This window comes from Leuciscus leuciscus (assembly GCF_965113295.1).
Source record: "Leuciscus leuciscus genome assembly, chromosome: 9".
In the NCBI taxonomy this organism is placed as follows: domain Eukaryota; kingdom Metazoa; phylum Chordata; class Actinopteri; order Cypriniformes; family Leuciscidae; genus Leuciscus; species Leuciscus leuciscus.
In genome coordinates, this window is record NC_138733.1 from 17,164,004 (window position 1) to 17,179,001 (window position 14,998).

The 14,998-nt window shown below is 37.9% G+C and overlaps 2 protein-coding genes across 3 annotated transcripts; both read right to left on the minus strand.

Annotated features, from left to right (window-relative positions):
• Positions 1-6: 6 nt before the first annotated feature.
• On the minus strand, positions 7-8,134 carry tmprss5 (transmembrane serine protease 5; the record flags this gene model as incomplete). Its single annotated transcript, XM_082181038.1, has 12 exons — positions 7,673-8,134; positions 6,510-6,639; positions 6,279-6,377; positions 5,511-5,624; positions 4,012-4,147; positions 3,240-3,353; positions 3,111-3,154; positions 2,862-3,024; positions 764-948; positions 567-665; positions 269-411; positions 7-171 (listed from the first exon to the last, which is right to left on the minus strand). The coding sequence occupies exons 1-12, from the start codon at positions 7,673-7,675 to the stop codon at positions 7-9; spliced, it is 1,395 nt and encodes a 464-aa protein (XP_082037164.1). The 5' UTR covers positions 7,676-8,134.
• A 167-nt stretch (positions 8,135-8,301) lies between these two features.
• On the minus strand, positions 8,302-14,085 carry LOC309506978 (E3 ubiquitin-protein ligase TRIM39-like). 2 transcript variants are annotated; one of them, XM_082181030.1, is made up of 9 exons: positions 13,968-14,085; positions 13,662-13,748; positions 13,455-13,530; positions 12,690-13,246; positions 12,499-12,594; positions 9,752-9,985; positions 9,529-9,670; positions 9,285-9,311; positions 8,302-9,144 (listed from the first exon to the last, which is right to left on the minus strand). In XM_082181030.1, exons 3-9 carry the CDS (start codon positions 13,519-13,521, stop codon positions 8,597-8,599), a joined length of 1,671 nt encoding a protein of 556 aa, XP_082037156.1. In that variant the 5' UTR covers positions 13,522-13,530; positions 13,662-13,748; positions 13,968-14,085; the 3' UTR covers positions 8,302-8,596. The 2 variants fall into 2 exon arrangements, with proteins under 2 accessions (XP_082037156.1, XP_082037157.1); XM_082181031.1 differs by having other exon boundaries at positions 13,455-13,536.
• Positions 14,086-14,998: the final 913 nt, after the last annotated feature.

Sequence of the window (14,998 nt, forward strand, 5' to 3'; positions counted from 1 at the left end):
GTCTCTTCATTTACTTACCTCTATAATCTCATATATCCACCCTAAAAACTCAGCCACTTTGGTATAAACCCCTGGATGGTTTGGCTCAGCACAGCCTGTTCCCCAGCTAACAACACCAACCAGCCTCCACACATTTTCATCCTGGCAAACCAGAGGGCCTCCACTGTCCCCCTAAGAAAATGAAGATCCATTATTATTTCAATATCATACATTTGTGAAAAACATTCTACACATGGCATGTATTTTGAGTAACATACATGGAGCTCACCTGACACGCGTCTACTTTTCCCTCTGTATACCCTGCGCAAAGCATTCGAGGAGTGATCTCTCCATTGTACATGCAAGAGCTATTGCATTTCTTTGTACTTATTAAAGGTACAGGTGCCTCTTTGAGAACCTCTGGTATATGAACTTCAAAAAAAGAATGGACATTATTTACATTTACAAACAGTACAATGTCTTATGACAGCTTTTAAATGAACTTAAGTATTTATGTCAGGATTATGTTAGGACTTGTTTTGGCCGCTAGAGGCCCTCATTGAGTTTCATTTGAAGAATAACAGTACCGTCATCTGGCTGTGTATATCCCCAACCAGAGATCCAGCACTGGGTCCCACCTGGGAGATCATGGTCATACTGCGGTAGACACACAGGTCTGATGGTGTCTAAATGTGTAAAGAAAGAAATAGCAGAAATGCCTAATGAGATACATGACATACAGTGGCACACATACTATACATGTGATTAATAAAGTATCGCTCACCTGAGAAGTTCAAAGGAGTTCTTAATTTAACCAAAGCGATATCATTGTCATGAGTCCTGTGGTTGTAATTCTTGTTGTAGATGATCCTCTCCACAGCAAAGCCTTGGTATTCAGCCAGTTTAGCTGAATTACTGGTTATAATACCAGCATAAACCACCCAACTGGACACTTGAGGTAGCCTGTAGCTTCAATAAGCAAATCAGACCATAAACACACTTAAAGGGTTAGTTCACTCAAAAATGAAAATTCTGTCATCATTTACTCACCCTCATGTCGTTCCAAACCCGTAAAACTTTCATTCATATTCGGTACACAAATGAAGATCTTTTTAATGAAATCTGAGGGATTTCTGTCCCTCCATTGACAGCCTACACAACTACCACTTTGACGCGTCAAAAAGTTCTTAAAGAGATGTAAAACTAATCCTTATGAATTGAGCAGTTTAGTCTAAATTATCTGAAGAGACATGATCGCTTTATGAACAGACTGAATTTACGCTTTTATTCACATAAACATTGATCAGCGTACATAAACAGAATCTCAACCGAACCTGCTTGACAGGGAGAAACAAATCTCATTGGCTCTTGCGGAAGCTCAAGCGAACATGTTTGAGCTTCCGTTTACCACAACTGATGTGTGAGTTGCTGAATGTTTTTATGTGAATAAAAGCCTAAATTCAATCTGTTGTTCATCATATAAAGTGATCGAGTCTCTTTAGAAAATGTGGACTAAACCAATCAATTCATATGGATTAGTTTTATAATCTCTTTAAGAACTTTTTGAAGCGTCAAAGAGGTAGTTGCACAGATTGCCAATGGAGGGACAGAAATCTCTCAAATTTCATCAAAAAGAGGTTCATTTGGGTTCTGAAGATGAACGAAAGTCTTATGGCTTTGGAACGACATGAGGGTGAGTAATTAATGACAGAATTTTCATTTTTGGGTGAACTATCCTTTAATTTGCTCAAAATAAATTCCTTTGCAGAGCCCTACATGTAACTGTTAAAAAAGTTTCCTGGCATTAGTATTATGTTGCAGTGCCTGTCATCTATTTAATCCTGTACCTTTTGTATTCACTACACCACATACCAACACTACTGTCAACAACTACATTGTTCCAGTGGGTGAGTCTCACAAAAAAACATGTCCTTTTGGGGTTTAAACATACCCATATATTAAAACTTTTTTCCTGTTTGTTTGTTTTTTTCTTTTCTTTTGGTTTTGGGGTTCTTGTTTAGGTTTATGACAGGTTTTGTGAGATTCACCAGAATCAAAATTGACAATTTTTTTTTTATTATTGAAAATTGCAGTATTTATTATAAAAGATGTATCCGTCCACATCATTACAAAGAGGTTTTTTTTGTAATCATCAATCAAAATAACTTATCGTCCCTCTTGCAGTAACATCTCTGATGACGTTTACACTGGGGTGAGGGTGGAACCATAGATATCATATAATAAAGGCTAGATGTCTTACGGCGGAGTCACTTCCGGCATCACCGGCGGCCATCTTACCACAAGGAAGCTGTGAATCAAGGTGAGTGATCAGCACGCACACAAATCCTCTTATCTCGCTGAAATCTTGACGGATTTACAAACGGTTTGGTTTCTTACAAACGTTATTAACGTGGCTATAATTCTTTCATATGGAAGTCCATTGTTATAATTATTCAAATGTATGCAGTGTCATAGCTACATCTCTGATGTTTACAACAAACCAAACCGTTTGAAAATCGGTAGAAAATTGAGCAAGTTATGGTTATTTAAAAGTACACGCACCATGTTACGAGTGAGCGAGCACCCTGTGGTAAGATGGCCGCCGTGTGCGGACGTCGACCTCCATTGGCCAGCAGCGCGGACGAGACATCTAGCCTTTATTATATGATATCTATGGGTGGAACAACCTGTCCCTCATTAGTGCAGCAATAGTAACCAAAACAATCCAATCAATTCCCAATGGACAAAATCAAGTCCTGTCCTAAATTCTTTTTTTGTTTTGTTCGAGAAGCCGTTTGACTTTGATATACATCGTAATAGGGAAGAAAGGACCATTGCAACTTCCATTTCATGCCGATTTTAATGTAAATGTAGAATCTTACTTGTGGACACAATGAGCAGCTGTAACTATCCACTGGTGGGTGATGATGGATCCTCCACAGATGTGGCGGTTGCTGTAGTAGAGACTCACTTGCCAGGGCCATCTGCCCAGAGTGGCTTCCACTCCTCCAATAATCCTGGGTAACTTTGCTCTGGTCCCACACTCTATAATGAAACGAAACCGACTCAGACAGATAGCGTATGTGGATAGGAAGAATTATTTCAGACGTATATATTAAGTTAAGACTCACCAAAACATTTTAATGCTATAACCTTTCCTGTACTACAGCTTCCTCTAGAGTAAAAAAAGAAAAATATTTATTAAACTTATGACAGTTGTTGTTCTGGAAACTCATCCATTAAAATGATTTCTTGATCACCTGAAACGCCATAAACTCTCCAAATTGCTTTGGTGTTCTGAGGTGATTTGGACAAATCCATCTCTGTAGTTCGGCCCAATATCAGTCAGATTCACCCCTTTGTGCTTTGATAATCTGAAAGAAGAGGTGGTTTGACAAAACTCAGATTGCCACACTTATTAAAATAAATTAACAAACTCCATCAACATCATTAACTAATTCTAATGTCATTCCCAGTTTCTTGCTGTTCTCTGTAGTCATCAGATCATGTTTACGTTTATGCATATTTAAACAGTTGTATGCTCTACATTACAGAACTTTCATTGTGCTTTTTGATCCTTTTTGGAACACTTTTCACTTTCATTACATAAAAAAAATAGCAGCTCTAAGATTCTGCAAAATATTTCTTATTGGCCTGGTTTCACAGACAGGGCTTAGATTAAGACAGGAGTAGGCCTTGGTTAAATTAGGTTAGGCTTAAGCCTCGTATGTGGAACCGGACAATTGAGGTCCACAGAAGTAGTAAAGTCATACAGCTCTGGAGTGACATAAAGGTGAGCAAATGATGACAGAATTTTCATTTGTAGGTGAACTATCTCTTTAATATTCTTTGAAATGCCTGTACTCAGCACATGTCATGCTTTGAATTAGAACGGACTTCAAAGTACATTTCAACACTGCTGTCACTGTATGAATGGTTGACCTACAGAAAACAGCCACAGCTGGCACTCAAGTGAAAGGTGCTGAGAGCTGTAAGTGTGTGTGTGTGTGATTCAGCTGTCAGCACGCTCACCTTAGATAGCCCAGCTGTCGACATACGAGCGTTCCCAGAGAAGAGTTCCACCTCTCGTAACATACGGGCAGCCACGTCTGCAGCTTCTCCAGCTGGATCTCCAGAAGAGAGTTCTCCACACTGATCCTGTAAAACACTGAGCCCCATTCAGTCAAAATCACTCCTAAAACAACAAACTGTAGCGCTGTGGATGGGACTGCTATCATGAGATATGATGTTTTAATTGAATTTGTTTAAAGGATATATTTCAAATAAAAAGGATTGTGTTGAAATTTTTGTATTTTGTAACCTCATTAAGCTGCATCAGGCTTGAACAGGTACATTTATATTAAATACAACAAAAACACCATAATTTACATAACCGACTGAACACACAAACACAATAAACAATTAAGCAGCATGCATGAGGATATTTATTTTCAATTCTTTTCTTCCCTCTCTCTAGCACTCCAGACACAAATAACTATCCACAGCAACACCAGCAGGGTTATTATAGTTAACTAAAACTAAACGTAAAACCATTCAAAAAGATGTGTAATGATGACTTGAAATAAAAGGAACATTAACTGAAATAAAATATGAAAAAAAAAATGTTTTCTATTATAGCTAGTTGCTACAGCAACATTTTCCATTTACATTTGGAAAAGTAAATTATTAAAACATTACAAAAAATTATTAAAAATGACAAAAACTCACTAAATTTAACTGAAAACGAAAAATATAAAAAAAAAAAATAATTATTTAATTTTTTTTTAAAAAATCATTCAATCCACAGCATTACACAGGCATATGGAATGGGTGAATATTTTTTTTCTAATCTGTTCATTTACATGAACTGTGATGAACATGAACTGTTTTCACTTAGGCTACATCAAAATATTCAATAAACTGTACTTTCCAACACTCACTACAGAGTAGTGTTTAGGATAGAAGTTTCACTATGAATCACATTTTTGAAGGATTTCATATTAAGGAGAGGGTCAATTTAGGACTATCCATTGCTATTTATGGGAGTACAGTTTTAAGAAAAAACAATTTACTAAAGCATCAGACTTCTCAGGGCTTTCATATGAGAGGGAGTAGAGGTGAATTTAGGATGAACCAATTCACAAATGAATGAGACTTTGCATTGTTACATATGAGAGAAAGGACTGTTTAGCCATGTTTGACTATTAGCTCAGACATTAAAAACAGCAGTATAACATTTTCTAAAAGCATACTGTAAAAGTTACACTGAACCACTGAACTATCACTCTACAATGAACTCATAGTTAGTAGCGTTGATTCTTTCAGTTAGTTACAACACTAGTTGGATAGCCCACTTCTTTTTCACTTCCTCTCCCTTTAGTGTGCTTCTCTTGTTTATGTGTTTGTTACAGCTTTCACAGGGCATTGTTTATGTCACTTTGTTTGTAATGCCAGTGAGTTTGGATGAACGCCCACTGTGCTGTTTACCTGCTGTATCTCTGTTGTTGTCATAAAAAGCATGGGACAAATACCTTTCCTGGGGTCTGTCACAGAGATGTCCTCGGTTATGTTGCAGAAGGAAGTGTCTTTGGTGTCTCCCAGGCTTGCAGGGCTCTGAGCTGAATAAGGTCTTAAGAGAAATTTCACTGGACAAAGACATTAAATGTTCAATGCAGAAATATTTCATTTACCCCTGGTTTCACAGACAAGGCTTAAGCCTAGTTCCAGACTAAAATGCATTATTGAGCTGTTTTAACTGAAAGCAACTTGCACTGACAAATGTGACCCTGGACCACAGAACCAGTCACATGGGTACATTTTTTGAAATTGAGATACATCACATGAAAGCTGAATAAATAAGCTTTCCATTGATGTATTTGTTAGGATTTGACAATATTTGGCCGAGATACAACTATTTAAACATTGAGCAAATCGCCTTTAAAATTGTCCATTTATGTTCTCGATTGTGCTGCATTCACTCACAGAAATAAATATTTTATATATTTACGGTAGGTAACTTACAAAATATCTTCATGGAACATGATCTTTACTCAATATCCTACTGATTTTTGGCATAAAAGAAAAATCGATCATTTTGACCCATACAATGGCTATTGCCACAAATATACCCGTGCGACTTGTGACTGGTTTTGTGATCCAGGGTCACATATCTTAAACTATGTCAGTGCCATTGTTTTGGAACTAAGGCCTAATTCTGGCTAAATCTAAGCCCTGTCTGTGAAACCAGGCCTTGATTGCACAACATTTGAACAATGCTTTTGAATAATTTAACTTCTTACCTATGAACCAAACTCCAATGACAACACCTCCCAGCAGACACAGTACACACAGAGCTGCAAACACTCTCACCAGTTTATGGGCCGACACTTTGCCAGACACTGAATGAAATAATAGCCATAAATGCTCATATGATGTCCAAAAAGCAAATAGCAAAACTGAAAACCATGCAGTTATAAGATTTTAGGATGATTTTTTATTTACAGATGCCTGTGTGTTAGTAACAGACTTGCCTGGATGGAGAAACCAGGTGGGATTATTCTGTCCCGTCTCAATCCTGTCCACCTGCAGATGCTCTGTATGGAAAGACTGACTGACCACCACAGGATTCTCAATCACTGCCACAGCATCTCTACTGAGACTCTGTAAGATATGATCAATCGCAGTGTCAGCATACATACATACATACATACAATAAAAAAGATCTGGTGTCACATTGACTTGTGTTCAGAATAAAACCTGTATGTACTGCTTTTCTAAATGCAAATTACATCCTGATGACATACTTTGTCAAAATCTGTACAGTACAACAGCAACAAAACAAAAAAAATCTACTCAAAGCTAATGTCCCATTTCTCATAATGTAATGAAACATGTTATCCATCCCAGCTTTTGGAAAAATCATGGACATTTGTGTCTAATTGTACGTCTTGTGAAAATAGATATCAATAGATTTCTTTATGAATATACTGTGTACTTTATAAACTATTTCAGAACCGTTTAAAGAATAAACTATCAAGGAGCACATGACATTATATGTAAATGTTTTGTTCTGATTTAGTGTGCTGATTTTGTGATCTTCTTATCAGAAGTGTTAGAAATACATTAGAAGAAGGGTGGTAAGTGTTAGATGAGCATGTCAAATCGATCATTTTCCTTTAATCCCGTGTTACGGAAAAAAATAGGAACAGTAGCAATGCATTGATAACATTATGAAGTTTATAGTGTTTTTTCAGCTTATAGGCCTACAGTATTAATGAAACAACAACAAACACAATTTGTTTTTCTATGTAGCAATATTGTAAATATAATCAGTAATGTTATTTGACACTATCCAACATCACTAAATTAAATCAACTTAATTCACTAAAATAATATAGCTAGTTATAGGTAAACAGCAAACAAATTAACGTATATATTTATATAATTTAAAAAAATGAAATTGTATAAATTACAATACATTATTTTCTTCATAAAATGGCACTGTTTTCATAAAGCACCATGGTTTTTTAGTTAAAAATAATAATAATTTTTAGAAAGACTTTCACCTTTAATATTGCAAAACATCGAACAGATATTACACAATCTCATATTGACACACCAAATAAACATCATCTTTCCAAATATAATAATAGAATAAAGATATGCCTCTGAATTTCAGTACACTGGGACTCACCATGTTTTGGTTGTTTGGATCCAGGGGTTTCCTGGCGGCAGCTGCTCGGACTCTCTCTCATCCACTCACCTCCATCACAGCAGAGATGCTACACACCAGCAGCTGTCTGACCATTGAGCAGAATGCAACTCTGGATTTTCACTTCACAAAGAGACAATGAGGTCAGCAGCGGAGCAAATAATGAACCCGTTGTTTTACCAAGGGGGTCATGGGGCCTATGACTGCCTGAACAAGCCAAACATCTCCAAAGATATCCCCCCGTCACTGATAGGATACAGGCTGCTTAGCACCTCCCTCACCTGTGCCAGCGGAGTGTCCACGGTGTCATAGACCTGATACTTCACCGTTCTGAGGAAAGGGTAGTAATTACAATATGTTGAAAAGTCTCACTGTAGGAACTTCAGACAACAGTGCATATGCTGTATATCAGTGATCACCTGGGGAGGGGGAGTCAAATTTGGTGTCTCTGATTTGGAGGTCTCAGTTATCAACATTAGGTTATAAATGTTTAATGGGAACAGTTCGAATGGAAAACATTACTGCCGTTATTTTGTCTAACACTTCGGTTGTGGAAGAATGCATTTATATCTTTCCCAATAATGTTCAATAAACTTCTTTATGAAATGTCCTTAAGTAAGAAACAAACATAGCTCCTTATTCAGATGTTTGTTCAGATAAGATATTTTACATGTAATGTCACTTTCACAGGTAAAGCAGAAAAAAAGAAAATGGACTGAGCAAACATTTTAGCCTTCAGAAAAAAACAAACAATTTATTAACAAAATAATCCTTTATACAAATTAAACACATTTTTAGGAAGAGTTTCAGCAGATTTTCAAAGTTGGAAAACAAATACTAAAATAAAAATGTATGCAATATCTCATCATTTGAAAACAGAAAATATACATGCATAGCAATAAAACCTTATTTTCTGACATGTGAGATGATCAGGGGTGCTGCATTTTTACATTTTTGACCTTTTTTCAAACCAGGGCAAAATAATGGAAGGAGTTTCTCAGTGAAAGACTGACCAGTGAAAGAATAAATATGAGATCTGGACTCCACATCATAAAAGGAAACCAGACCCTCCTCATAATCCACAAACACACCCACTACCTGAGGCTTCACTCTCAGAGACAGAGAGACAGCAGGAGATTCATAAGCCTGACAGTGATTCCAGTTCCTCATGACTATAATCCAGTATCCATTCTCAGGAGCTGCTGTGATCATTCCCTTCCTGTTAATGGATTCTCTGACCACTCCTAAATCCCACTCAGTCTTTCCCTTTACCTGCACCTCAAAATAAAATCTTCCTGAGCTGAATCCCTCTTTTCCCAGGACACATGTACAAGTGTCAAACCTCTTTGGGTTGTGTGGGAGTTCAAGCCTAATGTCTCCATCCTTCACTTGTTTTCCATCATCAGACAGGATGAGTTTTGGATGAGCTGTATCAGGATCAAGAGTCACATCCACTGAAAGCGAGATCAGATATGAATGCTATGATTTGGATGTGTATGATGTCAAAAATAAAGTATTGTGTAGATTTTGGGACATGACTTTAAATTATGACTAATTTACTGTGTGACATGTGAACAGGGACATCACAGATTACCTGTATATCGCTGCATCCTCTTCAGCACTGTAGAAACAAACAACAATAAATCATTATGAGAGAAATTGTAATGATACATATTTGTATTTAATATATTTGTTCAGATCCTGTTCAATGATGGATATGAAAATGGATTTTAAGACATTGTGAATTTTATGTTTACATTGCATGCTTGATTATTGATCTCCTTCAACTGAAGATGCCCTATTTTTCTTTAAGAGCATTCCTGACAAGATTCTGTTACCAGTTTTGCTGAGTTTCTCATCTAGAGTCTCCTGCAGCTGAGTCAAAGCTTTCCTCAGATTCTCCACACTCTCATGAGTGTCACTGATACTGATCTCAGTCCAGCTGCTGGTGTGTGCAGGTCTGCTCATCGACGGGTAAATCTACAGCAGGAGAGAGCAGAAATCTCTCAGCATGAGGAGTGTTGTGCTGTGACGTGAGCAGAGAGAAGGATCTACACTGACCTGTAGGAGGTGCAGGTGATCCTCAGTGTGTGAGAGATGCTCCAGCTCAGTGTCTCTCCTCTTTAGCTCAGTGATCTCCTGCTCCAGCTCTTTAATAAACTCTTCAGTCTGCTTCTCTGCTGCTCTCTGCTTCTGCTCCATCATCTCCAGCAGCTCAGACTGACATCTCTCAATGGAGCGGATCAGATCGGTGAAGAGCTCAATACTCTCTGCTTTCTCTTTCTCTGATGTTTCCTGATAAATCAAGGAATAAATTATATTTTATAGATACTTCAGCACCTTTTTTACAAAGCAAATTATAACATCATAATACACAGAATATTTAACTTCATCAATTTTATTTTCACAAATGCAATCTCTTTCAATTGTTTATTTCCGATGTCCCCTAGACAGCAATACAAATAAAATAAAGACTTAAATAATTTGCTTCTCTGATATATTTTCCCTTAAAGGTGACATATTATGCCACTTTTCACAAGATGTAATGTAAATCTATGGTTTCCTCACAATGTGTCTGTGAAATGTCAGCTCAAAATACCCCCCAGATCATTTATTATAGCTTGTCAAAGTTGCCCCTTTTTGGGTGTGAGCACAATTGCGCCGTTTTGGTGTGTGTCCCTTTAAATGCGAATGAGTTGCCGAACCCCACCCCCATTCAGAAGACGGACGATCCTTTACAGGAGCTAAATTCGAATGCAATAACAAAACACACAAATAATCTCACTCATCCAAAATCTCAGCCTTACAGAGAGACTCAGGAAGAGGTTGCAACTTTTAGACGCACCAGGACGTTTCTGAATGGTTAGTGGATACATTTATGTAGCTGTTGTGGATTACATTGATTCATCTGTTTCTGGGGGATTTCCGTTGAAAATAAAATGAATCCACTGCTCTCTTGTCTCATCTGAGTCTGGGACTGGGAGTGTTCTGTGCTCGTCTGTGCAGCAACGACAGAACAGTTTGTATGCTTTGCTCGAACTTTTGCCATTGGGTTAGAAGAACTGGTTACACTGTTGTCGCTTGCGTAAACCAAATGGTGGTGCGGTGGGTGGAAACATTCAGATGAATATTATAATAAGATCCCCTTCCTACGTCAGAAGGGGAGTGAAATCTGATCGGCTTATTTTTTGACATGCTTGTAGAGAAAGGGTTACCAAAACGTGAGATTACCAAATGTGAGATTACGGGGGTGTTTGACCTCAAGATTCTCCACAGGATCGATCAGTTTGTGTTGCTTTAGCTTTGGGACTCTCTGATGAGGCTCCAGGTGAGTTTGACAGTAAGAGCTCTGACACACCAGGCACATCTTCAGAGCTTTCATCTTTATATGAGCATCCTATACATCATAGGATCCAATGATCCATTAGCGCCTGCACATCCGGCTGATATCTCTAAATAAACTCTAACTTTAATAATGTTCAAACAAGGGAAAAAAGGCTTCTGGGGGGGTGTTTGGCTCGAGGTCATAGTGCAAAGGTCCCTAGGTTGATTTTACTCCGAACTATTCCTTTAAACATGGGAAAAAGTCAGATTTTCATGATATGTCACCTTTAAAAAACACACTAATCTCACATTTATATCCTTTTCAGAAAAGATCTCAACACTAGCTGCGTTTCCACTGTCGGGCCAGGGCCGGGCCGTGCTAGTGCGTGCCAGGGCCAGTCGCGTTTCCACTGTCACTTCCGGGGCTTGATCGGGGCTTACTCGGGGCCAACGGCCAGGATTTCTGGCCCATCGAATACCTTGGGCCAGCTCGGGCTAGAGGCGTGGTCAAGGTAAAAGGCGGAGTTTATCGGTGTTAGGGAAAGTTATGGTCTGCGGCAAGATGCACATTTCACTTTTTTATATCGCGAAAATTAAACGCTGCTCGAAATGGAGAATCGCCTGTACTGGTCTGTCGAAGATACCAAAGCTCTTCTGAGCATTTGGGCAGAAGAAAGGGTACAACGTCAATTTGACGGCGTGTGCAGAAACGAGGACGTTATAAAATACATCGTTGCTGAACTTGCTAAGCTAAGCATTCAGCGAACAACGCTTCAAGTTCGGGAAAAAATTAAAAAGTTGTGGGCGCAGTACAAGGCGATTAAAACGCACAATGGACAAAGCGGTGCCCAGAGAATGAACTTTCCATGGTTCGACTTGATGGACGGTGTGCTGGGTCACCGTCCCTCTGTTAGTGGAGAGACAAGTCGGGACACTATGGCAGCCGCGGACGGTGAGTTAATACATGCTATCTTCTTAAAATCTAAGTTTTCTAACTTCCTGCCTGAATGAACATCATAATTCCCGCTGAAATGGGTGAGGTTGTATGACGTTTGATCCAGGAAGCCATGTTAAGGGCGGGTTTAGGGCAGCGCTGCAGGGCTAATGGCCCGGCAGTGGAAACGCAAGCCCGGTGCTTGAGGCCCGAGGCCACTGGCCCGGCTCGGATCGCTGTTAGCCCTAGCCCGGCCCTGGCCCGACAGTGGAAACGCGGCTACTGTCTCAATTGTACTCAGATTAGCCAAGAAAACAAAGTCTGCAATAAAAAGTTATAGATTTTTATATATGAACTCAATGGTTAACATTGGTTAATCTTGGATAACAAATTATCTTGGCTATCCACATTCATTGTACAGGTCAATATTCAGGTCACCAATGTTTTTGTTTTTATTTTTCTAAAGAAATTGAACATTTATCCAAAAGAATTTCACAAAACACATCATGAGAATTTTTTTTTTAATTAAAACATTCTGGTAAGTACTTACTTTTCTGAGTTCTTCTAAGTGTTTGAGGTCTTGAATCCTCTTCATTCTGTCCTGGATCATCTGCTGCATGTCAGTATGTATCTTTATCAGCTGAGACTACAGACAGAACAGAAAAACACAGACACTCGACAGATTTAACACCAATTAACACAAATGTCATGTTACAGTACATTGTGTATTTATGTTGTTACCTTCCTTTCTTTGCTCTCCTCCTCTATAGAAACAGTGTTGTGATTCCTGTGGTCTGTCACAGCACAGAGTAAACACACACATGTCTGATCATCTCTACAGAACAGCTCCAGAGGTTTATCATGTTTCTGACAGATATGGTCCTCAAGATTCTCCACAGGATCGATCAGTTTGTGTTTCTTTAGCTTTGGGACTCTCTGATGAGGCTCCAGGTGAGTTTGACAGTATGAGCTCTGACACACCAGGCACATCTTCAGAGCTTTCATCTTTATATCATCCTCACAAATGTCACAGAGAACATCAGATTTACTCTGGCCAGAATTTTCCTTAATGAGCAGCACAACCTCTCTGAGTGCTGTGTTGATCTTGAGGTCGGGTCTTTTACTGAAATTTTCTTTACATAATGGACAGTTGTAGGTCTGACTGTTTTCCCAGCACTGGTTCAGGCAGCTCTTACAGAAGTTGTGTCCACATGGAGTGCTGACTGGATCAGTGAACACATCCAGACAGATCGAGCACTGAAGCTCCTCTGCTAGAGGACCACTGGAGGATGACAGAGCTGGAGACGAAGATGAAAAATACCATTAAACACCAAAATGTAGTACTGATTTAAACATGAAAATGATTTGCAAAAATAAACAAATATAAATAAATAAATATAAAAAAATAAACTCATCAACAATCAACAATTAGCGATTAGCATTTCATTCAGGGAAGAATAAAGCATAGATCTGGTTCATTAGATGTGAGTTATTTTAATTACTGACTTGTAAGAGGTCTATCCAGACTCCTGGCCTCGCTTTGTTTTGGTGATGTTGGTAAAGCTTCTGCCATTGCCCTTTTCTACTTCAAAGCATGTGTAGGGCAAAATCACAACCCACAAAACACGATCAGCACTAAGTTTTATCTTATACAACAGTTGTAATATGAAGTTTAATATGTATCTTCTTTTTTAATGTAATCGGAATGTTCACCTTCAGATTTCACTTCTGTTTCTTCGACTGCAGACTGTAGAACATGTACTTCCTGGTTCCTTAGTCTTGACGAGACACGCCACTTTTCTTTACAACCAATCAAATGACACTCTCACTCTTAATACAGTTCTAAATAATTTCAATTAAACAAACTATTTAAATAATAATAATAATAATAATAGTAAAAATTAGCAAACTAGTTGTGCATTTGCCTCAGCATAAACCTGGTTAAACTTATTCCATGAAGCAGATCACTAACATTAAAAACTTTTTCAGTAAAATCTTAAATAGGTTACTATAACTTACCTATTAGTGAGTATCAGCTGTGGTGTGATCATAGATTATCTGAATAAATATCTTTAAATGTTTAAGAGTAAAATAGGTTTCAGGCTGTTGTCGATCAGTTTAGTTTCACTTTCACTAAAGCTCTCGCTTGATGATGTCATAGTCCCTCTCATCAATGTTAGATAGAAAAAAACGTATAAGAAAAATATAAGTCCATAAATTCAATTAAAAAGTCATTTGGTGGGCATAACTTTTTTGACATGATTATATGACTCACCACCAGTGTGTCGCAGATCACTGCATTGTTTCCTGCATGGCTTTTCAGTAGCACCACTTGTACACACAAAAACAAAAAGACAAAGCGACCCGTAGCAGGCATACGATTCACAAACAAATAACTCTATTCTTTAAACGAATATTGAATTCGTGAGTTTCAATGGTTTGATATATATCTTGAATGAAGGAACTCTCTAAAATTCATCAGAGCAGTTTCTGCAGCAACATATATCTTATTTATCAAACGATAAGTTTAACTACATCAGAATAAAATATCTTATTTCATGTCATAGGCCATTAGAATACTTAACTCACATTAACAATACACAGATATGCTGGCTGATGGACTGCCGATATGTGCACAGACTGACTGAATCACATTTGCTATTATTCCTTTGAGCAACAATTCAGTGCCTTCACCAATGAGCACCTTTCACCATCTACTGGTGCCTGTTTACATTAATGTTTACATCAATGTTACATCCAGTGCCTGTTTACATGAAATGTTACATTGAGAAATACACTTACAGTGTAACTATGTGTAATACACTTGACTAAGGGCTACACTGTAAAAAAATAAAAACAGAAAATGTACTGGTAATTTAATTCAAAATACAGGTAAAACACCTCTAAAAAAAATAATAAAACAAAAAAAAAATACAGAAAATTCCTTCAAATTTATACAGTACATTGTGCCCTATTTTTATTGACCTTTTTTTTTATTTTATTTTTACAGTGTACTATGTGCACTACACCCATGTATAGTAAATAGTTAT